We start from the raw sequence: 22,529 nt of genomic DNA, 5'->3' as shown, positions 1-22,529 counted from the left end.
ACTGTGTCAACCACATCACCTCCCATAGCAGCACTCCTCAGTCTAGGAAGGAGGATCCTCTCTGCACATCCCCAGCTGGAGATGTCCCTGACCTATTAGCAGCTATCCCATTAGGGGTCCCCTCTCTTCACAGGGAAGAGCTCCTCTGTGAGCAAATCCTAAATTCTTCCAGAAGTTCCAATGTTACCAAAGAAGCTGGAAGACCATATAGCAGTACCAACTTCTGGCTGAGTTTCAGTCACAGCACGAGGGGTTTCTGGAGACTGCCTTCAACATCAAGCAGTTCTCAAGCGGGACCGCGTGTGCTAGCTGCGGCCAAAAGAGGTGGTCCTGCCCTCCCTTCATGATTCCCAGCCACACGCTCCCACTACCTCTTGGGTCAGAGCTGGCGATCCCACAGCTGCTAGCAAACCAGAAGGAGCAGACACTGATGTCGAGTGACAATTACAGAAAGATTTGCTTCTAGCGAGGTCAGTCCCTGATCTGATTGCTGCACATCTGCAGCTGCACTAGGGCAGGCGCCAGGGAAGGGAAGGAAACGCAGGCAGAGCAGGGCCAGCCCACAAGTAGTTGAGCTGAAAACATCAAGATAAATCCTCAGTAAAATACACAGGCACTCTCCTCTCCTCCAATGCACCTTTAGCCACGATTTTTAAGTTAAGCTGCCAAGAGATCATGCATGCCATTAGCAAGTTTACAGCCTTTCCCTGATGTGGCTGCCTCACCCAGTGGGTAAACACCTTGCTGGAGCTGATAGGAGCACTCCAGGCAAAAGGCACTATGAAAGGTGGGAAGCTGGGCTTTAGGAGACCCAGGCGGAAGGGTGTCACTGCAGCAAGCCTGTGCCCTGCTTATCTCATGCAAATGAGAAAATGGAGTCACAGCAAATCAGTTTCACTTCATCACGCTCTAATGATTTTTAAAATGCTTTTTTCTCCAGATGGAGACTGCCCATAAGACAGACCCTTTTGCACCAGCGTTGACAGCAAACTGTGCTTTCAAGCAGGAGTACGCTGAACGTGCGCTCACTGGAGACGCAGAATAAAGTGCACTACTCATGCGCTTTTTGGACTGAAATTACCACACGTTAGCATATCATATAGCTACTTTACGCTCTGCAGTTGCAGTTTTAATCACCACAAGCACTGATATCTCTCATCTTCCTTTCCGTTTAAGATGCTCTTCCTAATTACCCAGAAGTTTCATATGCAGATAAAACATGTCTTGCTCCAAGTCCCTTTTAAGTCTGGTAGCTCCAATAAGCGTGACTGACTCTTTAAAATGAGCTCTCTGATACACTGCAATCAGGTCATCGCTTGTTATGAACTGAAGCAGTAGTTTGGAGATAAAACATGGGATTCGGTTCCCAAGACGCTTCGCGTCCCAGACCGGCTGGGCAGCCCTGGGCGAGCGCCTCTCCCATGCTGGCAGCTCCTCCCGGCTGGGGACAGGCGCTCGCTCCCCGGCACGAGGGTCACCGCCAGAAGCAGCGGTGATCTTACCACGCTGACACGTGATATACTACTAAACCACTTGCGGCATCAAGTTCTGGTGCTGGTGTCCGTGCCGCGCTTCCCTCCCTGGTCTGCGAGAGGGGCGCAGAGGTGAAGCCAGCCTGCGCCACCGGAGGGGCACAGCCCCGGAGGGGCTGCCCGTCGTCGCCCCGCCGGCCGCGAGGCCGCGGCCGATGCCGTTCCCGTCCTCAGCTCCGCGGCAGACCTTCCCTTAAAAGCTACGCGGTTCCCATACCCGCTCCCCTCAGCGCATTAAACAGCCGGTTACCTCTGCCTCTAAACACACTCACCACAGCCGTAATCAAAGCAGCAAGAAAAGGAGCTTATCTGAAAACAGGACCCAAAAAACCCGCAACCCTTTTGATAAGCATCAGTCTAGGAATTTACCTGCGTAGCGCTAACGCTTTACAATCTAGTCCTGGATCTACACGCTGATGGGCACCTCCCGTCCTCCGCAGGGACACCCCGGACCGAGCAGCCCCAGCCACCCACAAATCCCTCATTAAATGTATTTGCAAAGATTGACTCAGAGGGTGGATGAAGGTGCTGACAGACATCATGGTATTATAATAGCTGTTCTGCTTAGGGAATCCTTAGGTAAGGAGGGAAAAGGGCAAGGGCAGAGAATGAGAAACTGGCAGACGGAAGGAAGAGAAAAAGCAAAATTTTTGCAAGCACAAAATCCCTTCTAGAAGCAACTAGGTGCACTGACAGCACCCAGGCTGGAAGTGAGCCCTCCTTCCTTCCGGTGCCAGAGCACCAGGTCCTGGGCTGAACACGTGAGTGTCACAGGGCAGAGCACCAGGAGCGCCAGCCCCTGGAGTGCCTACGCTGGGAGGAGGCTCTTGCAATACCAGCTTCAGATAAGAGCAATTCAATGCTTTCCCTCTCCAGCACATATTGGCTTCAAAGCAACAGTGATACCGTATCAAAAAAGTGGTTACAGACACTTATTCGAAAATTTTCAAAATCATGGATCCTATGTTGTTTTTTTGGCATCAACTCCAGCCTCTGACTACAGAATCCAGCACACCGTTTTCCAAAATTTCAAACCAGCACCCTTTAAGTGTGTCCATCCATCCACTGAGGGGATTTAAGATGGAGAATAAATACAATTCTGCTCTGTCAGTAAGTTCTTAATTGTGCTCAACTCATGAAGGAAGAGACTGCTGTGACAAAGGACGCCACGGGGAGGGGTAAGCAGGGCTGAGCTTCACCAGGAGAGCTCCAGCCCACTGGTAAGGCCAAGCAGGATCTAGACTCAAGTGTTAGTGCTCAAAAGATCCAAATGCCAAAGGACAATGCACATGCACACCACACACGAGTTATACAGGAAAAAAGCACAAGTGAAATAGCATGTTACATTTCAGCAGTTTATCAGTTCTTGGAATTTCAATGTGGGGTTAAAAAAAGAAAAATGCCACAGATATTCGCACAGAGTAAATGCTATGAATATGCGTACAGATCGCTAACCAGAACAAAAAGTGCCAGTGTAGCTAGCCTAAAAGCTCTCAATCTCAGCTCATTTTCGATGTTGCTACCCCATTAGCCAACAGTTAATACATGCAAAATGTCAGTGTTAAAAGTCACCAGGTTCCTTCATTAAAGAGATTCCTTCATGGAAAAAACACTAAAGGAAGTGTGTAGGAAACACTTCATGGAGTAGCAAGCAGCATTAGTTTAAAATATCACGCCTTGATTTTGAACAACCCAAGTACAGACTGGCATTTACTATGATGCAATAATTGTCTAAGTTCTTCCCACATTTAATTCCTTCACTTAACATAATGCAAAATAGTTGTATTCTACCAGCAACTTCCTACATATTCTTATTCCATATATTTCTTGCAAAAATTAAGTCTGCTTACAAGGGGGTACTTGTGAGTTGAGACTTGAGCATCTTCCATCAGCTGGCATGTCACAGCTGTATCCATCTTCACCTTTCTCTGAAATATTTCCATTCTGTGTACCAGCACCACAAATGCAGTGGAAGAGACAAGGCACTAGTGAGGAGGGTCTTTTTTTGATTGAAAAACTCATTCTCATAGACCTTGATCCAAGATAGTCCCTTCAGCTGTTGACAGCTACGTGGAGCCATGCTGGGCACCACCTCACTTGGCCGTACAGAAGCACTTAAACCTTTTGTACAAGAATTAAGTTTTCAGAAATAGGACCGCAGCTTCTGAAGCTGCAGTACGATTACTGCTACTAGTGATCAGAGCAGGTATGTAAGGCAGCAAGGAAGCTGCTGGAGCCATTATCTTAGTAACAATTAATGGTGTCTAGAAAAGATTTGAAACATAAGATATGCTCAGTTTACACAAGAATTAAGAACTCCACATGGGGCAGCTATGTAAGTGTCACCCAAGTTCAGAGTTAACCCTCTTATCACAACCATGACAACGATTTTGGAGGTCCCAGGGTCACAGAGATAATCTACATCAATACTGATCTTAGCAAATCTTTCATATTAGTACATTTTATAGTTGAGATGACAGTAAATAAGAGGTCCTTTATAGGCTTAACTTGCAATGGCATTCAAATACATGCCCATGGATCCACAGATTTTTTTTTTAAATGAAGATGAAGTTGAAACTTCTACAAAATACAGACAAAAAAGTCTGAACACATGAAAAAGTAACATTTGTTTTAATTTTGTAATGCAAATTCATGGAACTATTTAAAAGGCATAATTCCAAGTTATTCAAGGATAACAGTTCCCAAAACAGCCCAATTTCATTCCCTTAGAAAAAACTGAGGCTGGAAAAAAAATACTATAAAACATACAGCAGCATTTAAGGTCTCCTAGTAAATCATTTGCACTCAAACATATGACCATTTGCAATAGCTCAAGAACAGCACTGGGCTGCTTCCAGCAAGCAGACCCTTCAACAAGGCATTTGCCACAGACCCACCAGAAGACTACTTATACCGAAAAAGGCAAAGAAATAGCGCCATTCATTTACCAGGACCAATTCCCCTCCATTACACACCACTGTAGACTTTTACCTGAGGAAATTAAGATGTGAGCAAGGAGGGGAAGGGCTCTCCTGGAAGCACAAGGGTGAAGTTCAATACCTGGGACATAACAGAGGATAGAGAGAACAAAATCCTCAAACAGCAACCAAGCAGAATTGGTAAAGTCAGGACTAGGAGAGAAGAAAAAGATACATGGGTGAAGGCTATAAAATGCTGGAGTGAAAAAAAAAGAACTAGTTTTTGACCAGCGTATCACTGAATTAAACATTATCTAAATTATGGTTTTCACTGCCAGCCATATGCATCCTAAGAGTGAAGATCTTAAAGAGAAGATCCATACAGAAAAGCTGCCAAAAAGCCACACTGTGGGCAAGGCAGGGGGAAGCGCTCGAGTCCACCAGGAAGGTCGGCAAGCCCTACGCGGGCCATCCTTGCGCTGTTCTGCCTTGCCCCTGCCATGCTCCCCTCACATCCCCAAGGCAAAGAGTGCAACGGAGCCATGCCGTAACGAATGCGAAAATCAAGAGCCAAGCCTCTTGCACACAGACTCCAGACTGGGGTTTCACGAGGGTCAGCTACGACCAAAGCCCATTCTGAGTACAAGCCAAGCGACAGACGCCAGGCAGCATCCCATTTACATCCATCTGTGCCAAGAGGTAGAGCTGCGAATGTAAAGCATTTGCCATCACAGCTCAATGCTGTAGTTTAAAAAGAGCCAATTATGTTTTAGTAGGTGGTCATGGTGACCCTTAAACCCTTAGGTCACATGAAGGCTTATAGCTACTTTATCCTAATGTGAACATGCCCAATAAATTCAGTGTCATTCCTTTATGTCTAGTAAAACGGGGACTCTCGTTACCCAGGGCCCTGGTGCCACGTGGCTGCCTGCCGCTGGGGCAGGGGCGAGCACGCAGCGACCCCCAACAGCCCGAGCCACCCATAGCCAGGGCAGAGCTCCAGCCAGGCAGGGCTGCCGAGCCGGCTCGCCGCCACCTGAGCCGGCCGCGCAGCAGCACAGCAGGCGCTTAGGTCACCGCCCAGCTGCTGGAAAATATAAGGCCAGAATTGCACTTACAGGCGTCAGAAAAACACTGCTCAAAGCTACAGAGGAAGAACGAGTTCCTGCCCAAGCCTCCACACCCAAATACTCATTCACAGGTACCTAATGCAACAGTTTATTAAATATGCAGCAGAAAATATGCAAACTTGAACTACAGGAACAGAGATAATTCAAGAGGCTACTAAAATGGTTCTGTAACACCAAGCATCTATTACAGAACATTTGTTATTAAGGTGTTACAGTATCTACAGGTTTACCATTTTTCTGGAAGACATTTATCTTTGGGAGAAAAATTCAGTGATCTGATCAAACCGGCCTCCTATAGACTTCCTCTGTCAAAAAGCAGACGCGAGAAGCTCACGCTTGTCCTACAACAGTAAAACCCGATGGCCTGAGCCTTTTCTGTATGGCTCCAGTTAAAGGAATTTGGTCCATGCCCTGCACATTTGCTCAAGGAAAAGGCTTTATACAAAGGAAGGCACTGCAAGCACCCAAAACCTACCATAGCTGTGAACTGAAGAGGGCAGATTCTCTTGAGATAGTAGACTAATACACTTTATTAAATTATGAGAATCTTTATCTGGCATTTTTCAAATCTTACCAACATACAACTTCTCTTCTCTTCCCTTAAAAAAAATGTGCATGGTTCTCCTAATCTAGTTCTTACACCGTCAGAAGTATGCAGGCTTGGATTTTCATACAGAAATAAACACACATCATCTGGCCAGAACACAGACATTAACCATTCTCACAAATAACTTGTGACACCCAGGGTCAACGAGGCCCCTGTTTCAGACCAATTCTTTTCTCTGCCAGACACTGTGCAAACAGGAGGAGAAAGACCAAACCCTATTTGAATGTGATTACTTTAATACAGAAGTTCAGTAAAAAGACATGTTGATGTAAAATTAAAGACGCTTGCTAAACCACTCCCTTCCCTTGAGCTTTTTTATAGAGCCTTATTCCTGTGCATTCAACCTCCCAGAAGGTCTTACCCTCCACCCCCACCTCCCTTACACACAAGGAAAAAAGACCTTATTTCGGTCTTCTGTATCTGCTACCACAAGTCCAACCACATCCATTTGCAGAGACTGAGCACTATCACAATACATAAACCTTAGAACTATCATACCAAGGGCCTGTGATGCAACATCAACCACAAAGCATGCTTCTGGAGCCAAGTGTCAAAACTGGTTTATTTTACAGAGTCTGTCAAGTGTCAACATTGGCAAAAGGCTGCTAGACTCCTGGGACACGTCTCAAGATACTTGAATTCCCACAAAGTTAAAAATGTCTCATTTAACCACAGGTTCACAAGATGACTTTGGCATTCAACAAGTAATCGCGTATGCGGTCAGAGCTTTTAACACTCATTTTTCTGCTACAGGTATACACATCCACACTTTCAGACCTCAGGCTTTCTACAGTACCATAAAGTGATACTTTAGGAGAGGTAATACATTAAAAGACATTAGAGAGTTATGACATTAATTTGGCATATAATGACACCAAAGCATGGTCTTCTCCTTCCCAGTAGGATTCTTTGCCTATTTTAACTTGTCACATATGGCTGGAAGAGCAGGGAGCGAGACAGAGTAATGGGGATGAAGGAGGTATATGAAAATCCAACCCCACTTTCAATCAGCTTCAAAGCAAACATTGCCATCTACAATTATAAACCTGAAATACAATCTATCATTTTGCCTACTAACCCAACTCCTCCCACCTACATTTACCGGCCAGCCTCACTGTCTCTAGAAATACTTCAAGCAACTCCTTAATAAGAGTGTAGCTGTTTACCTTTGCATACTTTGCTAGTTGGTCACATCAAGACAACAGGTTTCCCCAGAGGTCGGGCACTCCAGGAACACCTTTACAACTGTAGCTCCTTTTAATGAGCTACTCAGTTGACTTTAAAGCCCTGTTTCGTACTAAACCCTCAGTCTATAATAATAAAATAAGTTATAAGCCTAAAGAAGCACTCAGACTGATGGGACCAAAATGGTAATAAACAGCAATTACAAGTTAGTTACAAGGTAGTTCTTTGGTTTATAGTCCATCCTCTCTTTACCTGTATAGCCCAAAAGTCATTAACAGAGGAAAACTCGAGGCCAACCTGGAAAATGCTACACAGCTAAGCAGTGAGTCTGGCTGGAGGGTTTGCTTAGATTCCACACACTTACAGCAAGAGTGACATTTTTCATGTGGGTTTTAAAAAAAACAGCAATTTTGTGGAAAGCTGGTTGGTCAGATTAGCACATCACTGGAGACTCGAGACATTCAAAATAGTATCATGCATTCCAGCAGGAATTTCCAGCAGACTTTCCTTCTTCAGAGGTTAATTTATGAGGAAACATGTAGTAAAACGTAAAAGGCTCTTCTGTCAGCTTTATCCCTTCACTGCTTTCTAAAAAAATCACAGCTTGTGATTTGAATTCCATGTATTTTGGCATATTTACCATTTTCTGCTCTCAATTTGCTGGAATTACTTTACCTATTTGCTTTCTATTGGCAATATACACTAGCAACCTTTAATAAGAGAGTCAAAATTTTGCCATGTAGATTCCATTTCCTTACATGTTACCTACCGTGACCTCAGTTCAACTTAACCTAAGCGGAATATAAAATGAAAAAATTGTTTAATATTGCCAGTTTAGTAAAATAGGCTGGTCAACTCTGAAAAGGAGGGAAAAACACTGCTGTCTGCAGCAAGCCTCAATCTCAAACCTGTAATTGTTTAATCAGAAGACAAAGGTTAAGTCTCTTTTGCCTACAAATGCCAACAACACTAGAGAGCTTCTATTTTATTTTTTCTGAAGGGAATCTCAGGTATATAAACGAGTCAAATGCACAAACATACCTACATAGGGGAAGGATTGGCTTTTGGACGGAAAAATACTTTGAAGACTTCCTGAAAAGGGTGAAAGGATCATGTGAAAGGCATTCATCCCTAAGCAAGGAGCTGGAAGCAGAGGCACAGCAGGGAAACAGCAAAAGGAGACTGCCTTCAGTTTTCTGCTGAGCCCCAGAGGCAATTTTCATTGTATATAGTCACAATACAGCCTACAGCCAAAACTCCACCCATAAGCATTTGTACATCAAGTATAGGAGAGAAATGCACTGCAGAAATGGAGTAGAACAGGAAAAAGGAATTAGAAACTCCTCAGAAGAAAGGCTGAGCATAGCCTGGGCACACCATGTTGATAACAGGACACCTGGATTCAGGTTTGTCCACTTCCCTTCTGTTCACATACATTGGTGTGGACCCGCAGCTCCGCCAGCACTCCTGCTGCTGCCAGGTTAGACACTTGGCTGTGCAAACAGTAGCTAAGACCATCCCAATTAAGTTGTTAGAGATATCTTAGGCTATGCAGGACCAGAATAAAGTACTAGGCTTGGTGTGGTAAAGTGGGACGCTAGGGATTGAAGAAGCTAAGCATATCTAACAAGAGCTATTGATGCTTCAGCAAATGGCAAACGAGCTGAAGTGTGCGAGGAGGAATGTCTTAAGCTTTTTGTCATTGTCATTATTCTTTTTGGAAAACCTTCAAAACACTGCTTGCCATTTCAACAGCAAGCAACTAAGATCAGCTCCTTGCAAAATGCTGCCCATGATTTTTGGCCAAATTAGAACCTTGTCTGATTTCTTGTCTCATCTATGAAATATCCAAATGCTTCCTGCATTGCAGTTTGAGCACAGAACAGCAATTTGTAGGTACATTTACAAGTATGTGTCCCAAAGCCAAGCCTGACATGCTCTTGCAGAAAATCACTATAACTGGTCACTAAGGGACTACCCTTAGCTGTGAAAAAGAGGGAAGAGGCAAAAAACAGCAGGAGTCAGGGGAGGGAGACAGGAAGGAGAACGCCCCCACTCACCTCCTGAAAAAGTCCTGCATGAGATTGCAAGGAGAGAACAGTTACCAAATGGTTTCAATACTCAGATCACTGGGAGGCTGACATGAAAAAGCTTCCTAGCAGATAGCTTATAGTACAGTAACCACCTGGAAGAAACATGGCAAGGTATAGTTTAAAGAACAGAGGAGTATAACAGGAGGGACTGCTGGAGAGCAAGAGAAAACCGGAGCAAGTTCTTCAGCAGTGCCTTAGCGTCACCGAGTAACTCGGACAAGAGCTATAGCCCTCAGCAGACCGTGGTCCAAGCCATAATACTCAGGAGGACTGAAACACCTGTCTAGGGAAAGCCATAAACAAAAGTATCACTTAAATACTGGGTAAATCTTAAACCATCGTGAGGATGACTGCAGTGTAGACGCACTCAGCCCTGACATCTGGTGTCAATTCTTTCCTCCTTTGGCAATCCATCATCCCCTGCTCCCTCCCCAGCCAGCCTGCTGCAGAGTCTTTGCTCTGCTAAGATCCAGACAATCCATCTGCTTTGCTGCCTCCATGCTCTGAAATAAGCACCAGAAAGCACCTGAAGTATTACAGCACGTTTTTTTCCTTAAAGATACAAACATACACATGTGAATAAAAAAGGAAAAAAAATGTGTACACCATGAGGTTTGTACCCTTACACTTGGAGAGTAGTACATTTCCCTCCCAAAAATGGCATGCTTTTTCTTCTGAAATAATTGCCACCATCACCATAGCTTTGAACATCCTAATTTTCAACTTTTTGATTTACAGGTACAAAAGCTGTATTTAATCTCAATGGAGAAAAGAAAACATTAAGCTACTGTAGGCAATAAAGCTGAAATTTTAGTTTACACCTACAAAATAAACTGACCCATAGAATGATCAAACACCTTTTATATTAAAGATGGCCTAAAACTCATGAGAAGATTAAAGTAAATAAAATTAGGATATGCAACAGAATAGTTGCACAAGCTCCATAGGTTTAAGTAATGTTTGGGACCACTAAACAACCAGAGGCAGGGATGGCGAAAAGAGCAGTAGCAGTTCCTGCCTCTACCCCAGATGTTCCCAACTGAACTGGGAAGGCAGCTTAACTGTTTGGGAAGCAACTCCTGAACCACAACAAACACAGCGGTTGTTTATTCCCCTGAGATGGCGCAACAGAATCGGAGATCTCCAAGAAAGGAGCAGGAGGTGGTACGGGGCCAGGCCACCCAGCAGTCAGCCACGCCTGCTCCCAAGCAGAGATCCTTGCCGGACCATCTGCCTCAACTGCGCCAGGCCACAAACGCTCAGGAGGACACGCAGAGGTAGATGTACGTTCCTTGTTCCTACTTAATGGATGAGATGATACGTTTTTGCAGGAAGAGGGCAAACACCAGCATATCCATGCAGGCAACCAGGTCAAAGGCAGTCTGGTATCAGCCATGACCTCAGTTACTGCCTGAAGCCTGCTTGGTTGCCTCAGATCCTTGATTAACAGGAAGTGCTTGCAGGCTTATTAGAGCCAGCACCACCAAATCCAGAGTAACTTCCTCCTAATGCTCCCTGCTCATCCTCTTCAGGAGTACAGTGCACAGGCAGGGAGACGCTGCTGGCGTGCCATTTCCCAGAGGGCTTCTGGGCAATTAGTAATAGAGTCATCTGGCCCTTATTTCTCACTTACATACACAGTTACAAAAATTACATTTTTCCTATATCACCAGAAATAAAACTATAGGAGAAAACTAAAGTATGAATAATGTAAGTCTGATCTCAGACCTTAGAGTGAGGTTCAAAAAAAGCAAAAATAGTCTAATGCCTGAGTAGAGTCAAAACTGCTTTGCATGACAATGACACATCTATCATACATAGCACTGCACAACATCAGATATAAAGTGAGCCAGATGTTCCTCCTTACTTATCAATAAATGCAGTATTTTCATTACCAGAACTGGTAATGAACTGAGAGCTGCACACACAACCAAGATATACTTTCACTCAAATCATGCCCTAGCAAGTTGCTAAACATAACTGTTACTTCTACTAAATGAAGATTTCCTCTAAGCTGACACAACCTTCGCCTATTTCTTGTCTAGAAGTACTTAATTTTTCAGGTTGCTTCCTTGTGTCTACTCATGAACCCACTCCAAAAGCTGAAATTCAGATCAGGGCAGCAAGTACCTGACCGCAAGACAGCCTCCTCTCTGCTCTGAGTCCATTCCCACTAACAAAGATACCACAGTCAATGTTAAATGAATTACGTCAATCCAGAACAAAATATCAGGAGAATATTCTAAGCATTATGAAACCTGCAAACATGCATTCTACTCAATATAGCAATACCAAGACCACTAAAATACAGGAAGTGTAACCAGCTTTCAGTCACTGTTATGGCAACCATAGTATACACAATGTGCATAAATTTAATGATAGATTAGGCTATCGGTTTTCAAGTTTTAAAGTCTTTGTCCAACAAAGGAATTCACATCCTTAATGGCTGAACATTGACTTTCGCCATCTCCTTCCTCCACAGCCACATTCTTTGTTTCCTTTTTGAAGCACTACTTGAAAAACTAACACTTTTGCTAGAACTTGTAACAATTTTTCCTCCAAGTTTTGCACTGATTTCCAGCTCAAGCTCTTCCTATAGCCAGTTTCCTTATGAGACACTTTGCAGCTGCCACAGTGAGCAAAACAGTTTGCAAAATACCTGTTCCACCAGCAGTACCTTACCCAGATGACTCTCTCCTGTCTTTCCATATGATACAAGAACTACTGTAGAGACCAAGTGCCACAACAAGGCTTGTTTTCTCACCATCAGCAGCTTCCCTGCCTTTGCTGGCCTGCAGACCAAAGGCTGTCAATAGTGAGCTGAAGTAAAATAATCCTAACCCATAACATCTAGCTTTCATGCAAATGGTCAACTTCCAAAAAAGTCTGTTTTAGAACTTAAGGAAATTAAATTGATATAACCACATCAGATGTAAATTTACTTCTTAAATGTGCCTGAAAAGCCTGTACAGACCAAATCTGCTGCTGATATGGGAGCCCAAGCATCTCTGCTGCTCGTTTCCTCATCATTTCAGAGCTTCCAGATATGCCCATAAATGGGGCACATTTGCAGCCTGAACAGAAGCAGTCTACCTCCAGTCAGCTCCCTCCTGCCATATTTTTAGGCAAGACGACATAGATTAACCTGATACAGGAATCCATCTCTTTTTATCAGAAATCTCTATAAACATTTAGAGAGCTACTTAAAGGGGAAAAAAAGGGAAACCACTGGGTGTTATTGCCATGGTTCAGTGTTATGGTGTTATAGGGAACTCCAGCTCTTGTTTTGCCTGTTACTACCGACAATACTAAAAAGCATTCAGCTTTCTAGAATAACTCACATCAGTTAAATCTACAGCTGAACCATATGGTCTTATTTCTCATGATAAGTATCAAGCCAGAATTTGGAGAGCAAGTGAGCTGCCTGCTCTAAGTGTAAAAGCTGTACATTTGCCAGGATGTTTAATCCAGTTATCCTACACTTACTACCATGGTCAGAGAGGATGTTGTAAATTCCCAGTGACACGCAAGCATCCCTGCAAGTAAACTGCCCACACTTCTTCAGCAGTCCCCTGCCACACAGCCTGGACCAAGGTTTAGATTTAGGAGGCTTTGTGCCAGTTCAGTTCCCAGCCCTCACTAAACTACAGTGAAGTTTGTCCCCTGTTGCATTCGGAAAAGTAGTATTCCAAACAAATCCGGAGCTCAGATATAATGAAACAGCATTTGTTGCGCGCCTGATTTTGTAAGAGCCGATAACCGTTTTCCCTCGGTAAAAGCTCTGTCCCAGGTTCCTCTCATCTGAGCTGGACTCCCTGCTCTTCTCAGCACCCTTTTGTGCCTTGTTAGGGGTTACACTACTGCACACCCATACTGAGATTTCAATGCGTTATTTCTCCTGCTGTATCGTATTAATATCATACTCAATATAAGACTTGTTTCACCACTGAACGGAGGCCCCCCAGCTATTAGAATCATGACAGGGTAAAACAGTTGATCTCAGAAAACTTTAAAAAAAAATCACAGAAATAAGCAGTACATACCTCAAGCCTCATCTCGTCCCTACAGCTTTTTGAGGCCCCACAAGTCAAGCGGAATATCACTGGCAGAAGTGTGTCGGAAAACTATTAAATCTTAATTTAGGCACAAGAAACATTCAATTTTATTTCTCACTCAATTAGCCCAATATTCAGACAGTTTCTTACAATTTTCTTACCACTGCAGAGCCTTTATGGCCACTCGCAGCTTTATGAAACGGCAGGGGTAAAGCGACCAAGTTGCCTCCCACAGCACTTGGGTAGCTCCAAGCTTCGCTGGAGCCGGACAGCTTGGAGCAGCCGGGCGGACGCGCTTCCCGCAGCCGGGCTCAGCGCGCGGCAGACCGAGGCCCTGGCCAGGGCAGAGGTGGCCAGGAGAGAGGATGCAGCGGAGCTGGCGCGGCCGTGATCAGCCGCACCGCAACTCCCGCAGCCCTGGAGGACCCTCCCTGCCTCTGGTTAACCCGTGTGCCACCTGCACCTTCTGCCACCTCATTTTCCAGATCAAATATTAAACCCTACATGCAGCAGTAATGCTGCTTCAAGCAGCTCAGCTTCCCGTCCCCCAGCCACGAGTGCTCATCCCGGCTCCCGTGACCACGTCACGCTGGCAGGCCTGGCTGCGGGCTCACGCTGTGAGCCAGACCCGCGACCTAATCCAGCCAAAAATAACCCTGTGGAAGGAGTCAAGGTTGCTTCTTCCAGCAGCAGCGCTGGCTGAAAGCACACACGAAACTACAGCTTCAGGGGGCGGTTCCAGAGCAATTTAAACACATGCAACTTCTGGCCGCCCCGGTCCCACCTGGCCATAGGTGCTCCCCCTTCCCCGGCGCGCGCCGAGCAGCTGCACCAGCCGCAGCAGTGGCTGACGATCCAGCAGTACAAATCAACTCTGCCCACAGTGATCAGTTTCCTGACAGATTAGGTCTCCACAGTCATACGAGTATTAGTGACAGATCAGCTGAAGGCACGCTCCACAAATTCAGACAGCGCGGAGAACCCTGGCTCCTCGCTTACAGCAGCCTGCAGCAGGGCAGCAGCCGCGATCCCGGGGTAACTAACACAGCTGGAAAGAGCAGCTTCCCTCATGAAAGAGGATCACTCTAAGATACAGCAGCATGTTTTCAGCAAAGCAAACCTGTCTTGTTTAGTTTTCAGATGCTTTACCTTGTTTATAATCACTTTAACCTGATTACTAGGCACAGATACCTTCTGTACTTATCTACGGTTCCCCAAAATACCACGGAAATACCCTTTTAAGAACATGAGCCTGGCCTTCAACCCTGTGGAACAGCAGCTGCTTTAATGAAGCACATTTTTGTACACAGTTCAGGCATTTCACATTTCAGCTCCCCCGGGTCGTTCTGTGCTGTGCTCCCAGACGTTGCGAGGCTCTGATCCTGCAAAGTCGTCCTGAGTAGTTTTTACAAATTAAGCACAAATGCAGGAGCAAATGCAGAGCAAATGGCCGAGAGACCATGACTAGCACGTACAACTAAGTATTTCCCAGCCATACTCTCTCAGACTTTGGAGTCCTGTAATATCTGGTTTAAACAGCTTGCAGGATGCTGCGAGAGCCTCGTGCTGCACTTCAAATGGAGCAGGCCAGAGCCCACCGGCCAGGGCCAGCAGAGAGGTGTCGCTCGTCACAGCTCAGTGCTGAGCTGAAGCCGTCCTCACTGGCGGTCCAGCCTGATCCACCCAAGCAAAGGGGAGCCCTCAAGATGAGCACATCCTCCTCTCTGGTCTGGCAGGGCAGATGCAACCCTCTGAGGCAGTAGCTCCTTACAGGGCTGCAGCAGCTCGCCAGCAGTCGCAAGTCAGAGCCATAAGGTGCCCCTGGCATCCGGGTCTTGAAGAACTCACCCTTAGCCTGTCTTCCGACAGGACGATGCTGACATCATGCCTCCAGGCAAGCATTTCTGGCTGATGCATACTGATTTAACTTTGACAAAAGTAGTAACTTAAGTTCACACTGAAATAGTTCACTGATACAAATTCTTAAAGGCTGATTATTTGCTTATTCATTTCAAACAAAAAACGTAGGAGGGAGAGAAGGGTGCCATGCTGGATTCATGAGAATACCGCCCAATTCAATATCGCCCTTGACAGGGAGCAGGGGTGTTGATGTCCAAATCAAAGTACCCCTTCCCTCCACCCCAGCAGCTCCCAGGTCTCTGCAGGAGGACAGCGACCCTGTCTCCTGGCCTCTGCCAGTTCGTCCCTCACCCCACGGACCAGGGAGCCCCACCACAGCACCCACCCCAGCATCCATCAACACAGACCTGGCCCCTGCACCAGCTGGGGCAGCAGCTCCCACCTCCCACCCTTTCCGCCCTCTCCCCAGCCGTGGATGCAAGGCAGCCAGCGTCCTGCAGACAATCCTCCTCAAAGCCCAGCTGACATTTGGCTCAAGATTTTAGTTTTCTAAAGGCAAACACAAGTGTAAAATTGCAGCAAGTGCTGATCTGTGAGCGAGTGGTGCAGAGCCCAGGTCATGTCCCATCCCCACTCCCCGGGATCCACAGCCGAGGCTCTGCGTCCCCCCGGACGGGGGCCCCGAACCTGCTCCACAGACCCCCGGAGGTGGCACCGCTCCACTGCCAGCACTGCACTTTCCCTTCACAGCACATGAGAGTTCAAGGATATCTATTCCCCAAAACCACCCAAACAGTCTGAACAAGTGAAGCAAACACAGCAGGTTAATCATTTCCCGCAAGGCGCAGAGCAGGGGAGAACACCACTTGCTTATCATCCAAGCAAAATATGAGCAGCCACTCCTGCCTGTCACTGTCATTTTTCCCACCTTAAATTTAGGATTATTCCTAGTATATCGTAGCCAACTCGAATCAGCAACTGTAACAAATCTTGAGCTAAAACTACTACGTAACTGAAATCTTGGTTCTAACAGAAAAAGCAAGCTGCAAATCTGCATGCTTCCTGCTCCCTGCCTCGAGAGTTGGACTTGAGCTAGCACTCTCGCATGTACTATGAATTCTGTTTCCAGTTTAATATTAATACTTCCTGTTTTAATAACATTCAAGTAACTTTAAACATGCCGTAACATAGCTCAGTCTTTTCTTTATCACAAGACTTCAGGGGAGATGAGTCTGCTTTGTACCAAATAAAGCGCAGAGAACCGCTCCTACAAATGAATTACACGCACTTGATTAAACAAAGCAGTTAAACTTTTCAAGTCCTCATTCAGCAGTTTAATTATTAGCAACTTACAAAAGAGTAGAAGAGATAAACACCATGTTTGGTTGCCAAATTACACCCATCAATAAAAAAAAGAACTAGAAGAAAAGTGTTCTCACAAGCCACAACTGCTACAGAAAGTATACACCCAAAAGAATGTATATGCGTAGGATACAGTTAAACTTTTTTTAAAGCATGTATTCACCCATCTGTTTTCACTTAGTGAAATCCTATGAAAGTTTTACCAAAAGATTTTTTCCTCTGCAATTGAAAAAAAGCCATTTGTTTCCCTGCACTCACTACAGGCATGCAGACAAATTTATAGATTCTGAAGTTAAACACTTTTCTGAAAGCCACTGGTCTGCAAGCTTTCACATCCTGCAAGAAGTAGGAGCCTAGATGCAGTTTCGCAGAGAGGCGTAGGCTCCGTTTCACATCAGAGCGAGCCGATTCCCCCTGCCTATCTCCACAAGCAGTGCAGCTCCTCCTCTCAAAACCTCGCGCCTGCTTATTTGTCTCTTCTAGCGCCAGACACAGAAGCCACCCTGGGAGCCAGGACCGGCAGCACGGGGCTCTCCCTCCGCAAAGGCAACCCCCTCGTCGCTGGACACCAAAGCCAGTCTCCCTCGTATTTACCCATTTCAGCCCCATGAACCCAGCTTGCCAGCTTCAGCAGGAAAAATTAAGACTTCTCCAGCTGTCTGTATCCAAAGGAAGATATTCTCAGCTGCAAAACTCACCTTCGTTACATGTCTCAATTCAGAAGAGGGGCAAAATATCAGGGACAACCCTGTGTGGTATTCATTTCTGATCCATTTCCCAGCACCTCCCTTTCAACACCTTCAGTAATGTTGAAGCATCTAGTTTCTCTCCCCCTTAGCACACGAGGACCTGGGCACACTACCCCAAGTACCTTAATTCAGCGACACTGAGCATGGAAATGCCTGAAATCCTCTGCAAATCCAGACTTTCATGGCCTCACTCACTGTAGCTTTATTACATTCCTGGAAGTGTCATGAAGCTGTTCAGACATTTCCTATAAAACATAAGTAATCATTTGTGCCTGTACATAGCTTTCAGGGAGACCACGCTGCTAAGACCCCGAAGGTGTTGGGCAGACAGCTTCCCTGAAGACTCACTGCTGCCTGATTTACTATCCTCACATTTAATCTGAAAGACACAATAAAGAACTATACACTTTTCTCTTCATAACAGTCACTCATACCTCGAGTTTTACTACAGGTGTCTGCTCTCTGCAGTTCTGTGAACCTCTGCAACTGATTGTGCTGGGATTGAGAAACAAGCCAGAAAACAGCTGTAGCCACACTGGAAATCAGCTATGTAAATTCAGTTGCAGTGAGGCTGTTAATACTGTTTCTGCTGTATAAGCTACTTCCTTGAACTTGTGTAATCTCACTTGCGTTTGTGCTGGACATGAACATCTGAAAAACTCAATGAAACTGAAATCTCTTCCACACCTTTTTTAAGCTGTTGGTGGCATGAGGAGCTAGAGGTACCTTTTAATAAGAGGTTCTTGAAGCCACAGGAGTTTGGCCCCAATATAGCCTCAGAGAAGGCCCAGAGATCTCGCTCTGAAAGCCTGCGCCTCCGATGCACAGTGTCTACCCTGAGCTAGCACCCGAAGGGGATCTTGAAAATGATCAACTCCAAAATTTTTTCCAGATAGGTATTTTTGCATTACTACAATGGCAAAATTTGCAACAAAGCTCATTTTTAAGTTCTGGATATGCCGTTTAATTTACTTGTGCTACAATTTGAGCTCGCTTGACAACTAAATATAAGGTCTTGGACCCTGATGCTCAGGGAGACTCTTCTCCCAGCAGTATCCATCAGGCTCAAAACGCACCTATGACATACACATGCCTTCCTCTCTAATTATGGAACTGAAACGCTACTGAAATGCATGAAAATAGTTTCCATATCTTTCCTAGCAGAGAATTACTATCCCCATTAAAAGGGCAACTTTCTTCAGAGTGACGTACCAACTCTGCCAGGAGCTTGAAGCCAAAGTTGAAAGTCCAAGTTAGGCTAAACATTTAAAACAGTACCAGGCCACTGGAGCAAGGAGTCTTAGCAATTTGATAGCCTAACCTGCACAACATATTAACTCTGCTGGAAAAGCCAGCACAGGCACCCTAACTAGAGCTGTTCTGAACGTAGTCAGTTGTCTTTGCCAGTGATTCGAAGGGCAGTTTTAGTTATATAGAGAATGCACAATTTACAACCAGCTTCATCAGACCTCTCATAATGTTGGCACAAGTTTTCCAGTTAGAGAACCTCTTCTTTCTTTCTTGGCTTTTCTTTCTTTTTGCTTTTACTTTTTTTTTTTAAAGGTATTTCATCTCTCACCATCATCCCCCCAAAAGCAGAGAAATATAGCATAGAGAAAACATATTGGGTTCTCTAGGCACAGTTACAACCAAAAAAATGTACCTAATGTATGCACCCATATTTGTTATATAAATACAAACAGGGCTATGGTTTGAATGAGTTTGGGCCTTTTTTTAATACTGGTTTTTGTTTCAGTTTGGCTTTTTAATTATAGGTATCAACCTGGCATATTTGGGAGCCTTTGTCCTGTCCTCTGCAGGAAAAGAGTCTAGGCAAAAAACAAAGATGTAGCAGTGTACAGCAGCCACAGCCTCTCGCTCAGGGAAGGACTTCAGGAGCAGCCTTGAAGAGAGGCACCTGAGCCCGAGAAAGCAGGCAACATTGATCAGAGGGAAAGGGAAGCCAGATGAGCCAAGGAGGACACGTTCACATCTGCTCCCAGCAGCGCCCTGGCACAGGAGGCACAAGGAGAGGGGCTGTAGCTGAAAATGCCATCTTCCACTCACTCCACAGTGAGCTCTTAACTATCACAGCAAAGCAGAAATCCAGAGAGTGCAGACCATATCTTCAAGCTGATATCCAGCACACTAACTGTGGTCATTCTTTCCCATGACAAATAAAGGCCTGAGATCGTTAAAGATACCCTGAACACCTTTGTGAATAACATCATCACATCACCCTTGCTGCAGGGACAGGAACCCTGGCACAAAGGATGAGCCTTTTGCTCCTGACAAAGCCTCATCTTTGACCATATTGGACTTTATGGCTGATTAGCAAGTGCCATATTTATGTCCAACCAAGCAAGTCTTGAGAACCAGCCAGACCAGACCTGCACAGCAAGACACCTGCTGTCGAGGCCCTGACAGTCACCCCACATTTCAGGGCTTTTAAACACTTGGGGCAAGCTCCAGTCTGCTTCCACAGACAAAACGTGCACCCGCGGCCGGAGGCTGCCCAAGCACACCCTCCAGCGCGGTGCCCCCCCCCCGGACACCCACTCGGAGACCGCTCTGCTAGCACGCTGGGACACCTGGGCGGTTTGCTTCAAAAACAAACTCTCGATCATCATTAACATGCTAATGCAGACACACACCGCCCATCTCTAGCAACCACTCTGAGAAACTTTCTGTACCAGCAACTGTAAAGGTGCCCTGAGAAGGCTGTCAGACCCCTACTAGTGAGTACAAGCGAATGGCCAGACCTGCAGGAACAGCTCAGAGACCACCCCAGCTGGCAGCCACGGAGGCAGGAAAGTGCTCAGGAGGGCACAGCATCTGGCAAGCCCCAGGGGACATTTCCAGGTGGCACCTTTGCTATCTGCCAGGGTGGAAGTGTGGTGGCACCTAGCATTGTTGGGGGGGGGGGGGGCGGATTGTGTTTTTGGGTCAGAAGACGATTTCAGAAGTAGTTTTTTAAAAGCTGCTCTGTTAAAATCTGGAAAGCTGTTAAGCAGACCACAGGACACCAGGGCTGTGAGTTGCAGAAACAATTTGCATGTTCACTTTTAGTGCTGCCTGAAAAAAACAGGTGTGTTTTTCAAAGGGAAGGTGAAGCCACCAGCTGACATGGCTCCGCACGGAAGCGCCAGGGTCTGCAGGGCCCCCGCGGAGCGCGGCACAGCGCGGCAGCGGCAGCAGGGGGCTTCGGGGCTTCTCTTGAGCACAGCTTCGGGGAGTGAAGAAATGCCGAGTACCTGCACTGCTTCTCACCTCGCTCAACTTGTAACTTACAGTTATAGAGTTCCGATCCGAATTTGTAAAAGCATAAACCAAAGTTTTAAAGTCACAGTCCATAGTCACTACGGAGCTGGAAGCCGAGTTTTAAAGAGCCCGAAACCATCCAGTCATAAACTCAGTTACAAAGTCACCACCCAAAGCTACAGTTATAATCTGAAGTTACAACGCTACGCTGAAAAGCGCCAGCTATAATCTGAAGTAATAAAGTCACAACCCAAAATTATAGCCATAACCCATCCAGAAAGGTTCAAAAGCCCGGTGAAGACCTGCCCCAGCGCCGCCGCCGCCGCGGGCGGGCAGCAGCTCTACCCGGAGCCGGAGCCGCAACGCCGCCGCGCAGCGCCGGTTTGCTCGGCGCCGGCGCTTTTTTAACCCCCCGAAACCAGCTTCTAACACCAAAGCGGGAAGGCGGGCGAGGTGGGGGGGGAGGTCACGGCGCTGCCCCCGCGCTCCCCCGGCCGCGCAGGCCCCCGACCCCACTCACAGCCGTAGCGGGGCCGCTGCAGGGGCGCCAGCTCCTCATGGTGCATCCTGCCTGCGGGAGGGAGGCGCCGCCGCCGCCCGCCCTTCTTATGCGCGGCCTCCGCCGCGCTGATTTGCTGCCGCCGCCGCCGCCTCCGCCCCGCCGCGCGCGCGGGCTGCGGCGCCCCGCGGCGGCTCCGCGCCCCTCCGCGCCCCTCCGCGCCCCTCCGCGCCCCGCGAGCCCCGCCCCCCGCCGCGGGGCCCCGCATGTCTAAAAGGACGTGCTAAAGGAGGCTAAAATAAAATAAAAATAAAATAAACATTAAAAAATAAAATAAAATAAAAATTGTAAGGCAAAGGAAAACCCCCTGGAAACGGGCAGGGCCAAACCGTGGTGTTCTCGCAGCACAGACGGAGCGGGGGCATGAAAAAGCCACCCCTAGGACTCCCGCCTGCCTTTGTGGCTCCCGAGGAGAAGGAGCGCCAAGGCACCCGCCGCCGAGAACTCACCGTTTGGAAAGAGGCAGGGTTGCCCCCAGAGCGGCGCACGCCCGCACAGGCCCGCGCCCCGCACCGGCGGAGACGAGCCCGCCCGGGAGGCGCGGGGCGCAGGAGCGCAGCAGGTGCCCGGTCCGTGCCCCTGCTGCCACGCGGTCCCAGGCTCGGCAGAGGCAGAGGCGCTGCAGGGAGTGCAGCAGCAAGCCGTGGGCCTGAGCTCGCGTTTTGCGGCAGCTTGGTGGTCACCCCTTCCCAGGCGATGTCCGAAATGCACCAGAGCAGCCTGGCAAGGAGCAGGAATTTCTCAAAAGTCAGTATGATTTAGGGCCGCGCTGTACCTTCAGGGCTGCCTCTAGGCCACGGCAGGGCGCGTTTTGCTGGAGGACGAAGCAGCGTCCCTGTACAGCCAGAAGCGGCCCCGCAGAGCCCGGGGGACGCAGCGCGCCCACCGGGGGCTCGACGCGGGGCCGGGCATCTCTCCATAGCGTTTGCAGAGTGCCCAGGAAGCGGTCCTGGGCTTTGTGCGCCCGGAGGGCAGGTGGGTCACAGGCTAGGCCATGCCGGCAAGCGTAGCCATGGCCTCGGTGTCTCTTGGCATTAGATTTCAATCATTTCAATTTCAAAATACACCAGTTCTAGGTTTCAGGAGACTCCTCTCTGGTCGTGCAGGGGTGTGAGGATGTCCGCCGGCCGTTTGCAGGGCCTCTTCTTTGCTCATTCCCTGCCTCTGGCTATGCTGGGTACAGTTCCTGGGATGAAAACATGCTGGGAGCGGGGGTGG

The 22,529-nt window shown here is 47.1% G+C and overlaps 1 protein-coding gene across 8 annotated transcripts in view; it reads right to left on the bottom strand.

Annotated features, from left to right (window-relative positions):
* LOC104152944 (ras GTPase-activating-like protein IQGAP2) overlaps positions 1-21,427 on the bottom strand; it is a 132,533-nt gene extending 111,106 nt beyond the window's left edge. For 5 of the 8 annotated variants that reach the window (XM_068927676.1, XM_068927685.1, XM_068927683.1 and 2 more), the window contains exon 1: positions 21,273-21,362. In XM_068927676.1, the coding sequence (XP_068783777.1) occupies positions 21,273-21,318 (46 nt within the window). In that variant the 5' untranslated portion in view covers positions 21,319-21,362. Of the gene's footprint in view, positions 1-16,067; positions 16,141-21,272 lie in introns of those variants that run through there. The other 3 variants (XM_068927677.1, XM_068927684.1, XM_068927678.1) reach the window with 3 other exon arrangements.
* Positions 21,428-22,529: the final 1,102 nt, after the last annotated feature.

The sequence above is a fragment of the Struthio camelus genome, chromosome Z (genome assembly GCF_040807025.1).
Source record: "Struthio camelus isolate bStrCam1 chromosome Z, bStrCam1.hap1, whole genome shotgun sequence".
Lineage (NCBI taxonomy): Eukaryota > Metazoa > Chordata > Aves > Struthioniformes > Struthionidae > Struthio > Struthio camelus.
The sequence above is the reverse complement of the archived record's forward strand: the minus strand, read 5'-3'. Positions and strand labels throughout refer to the sequence as shown.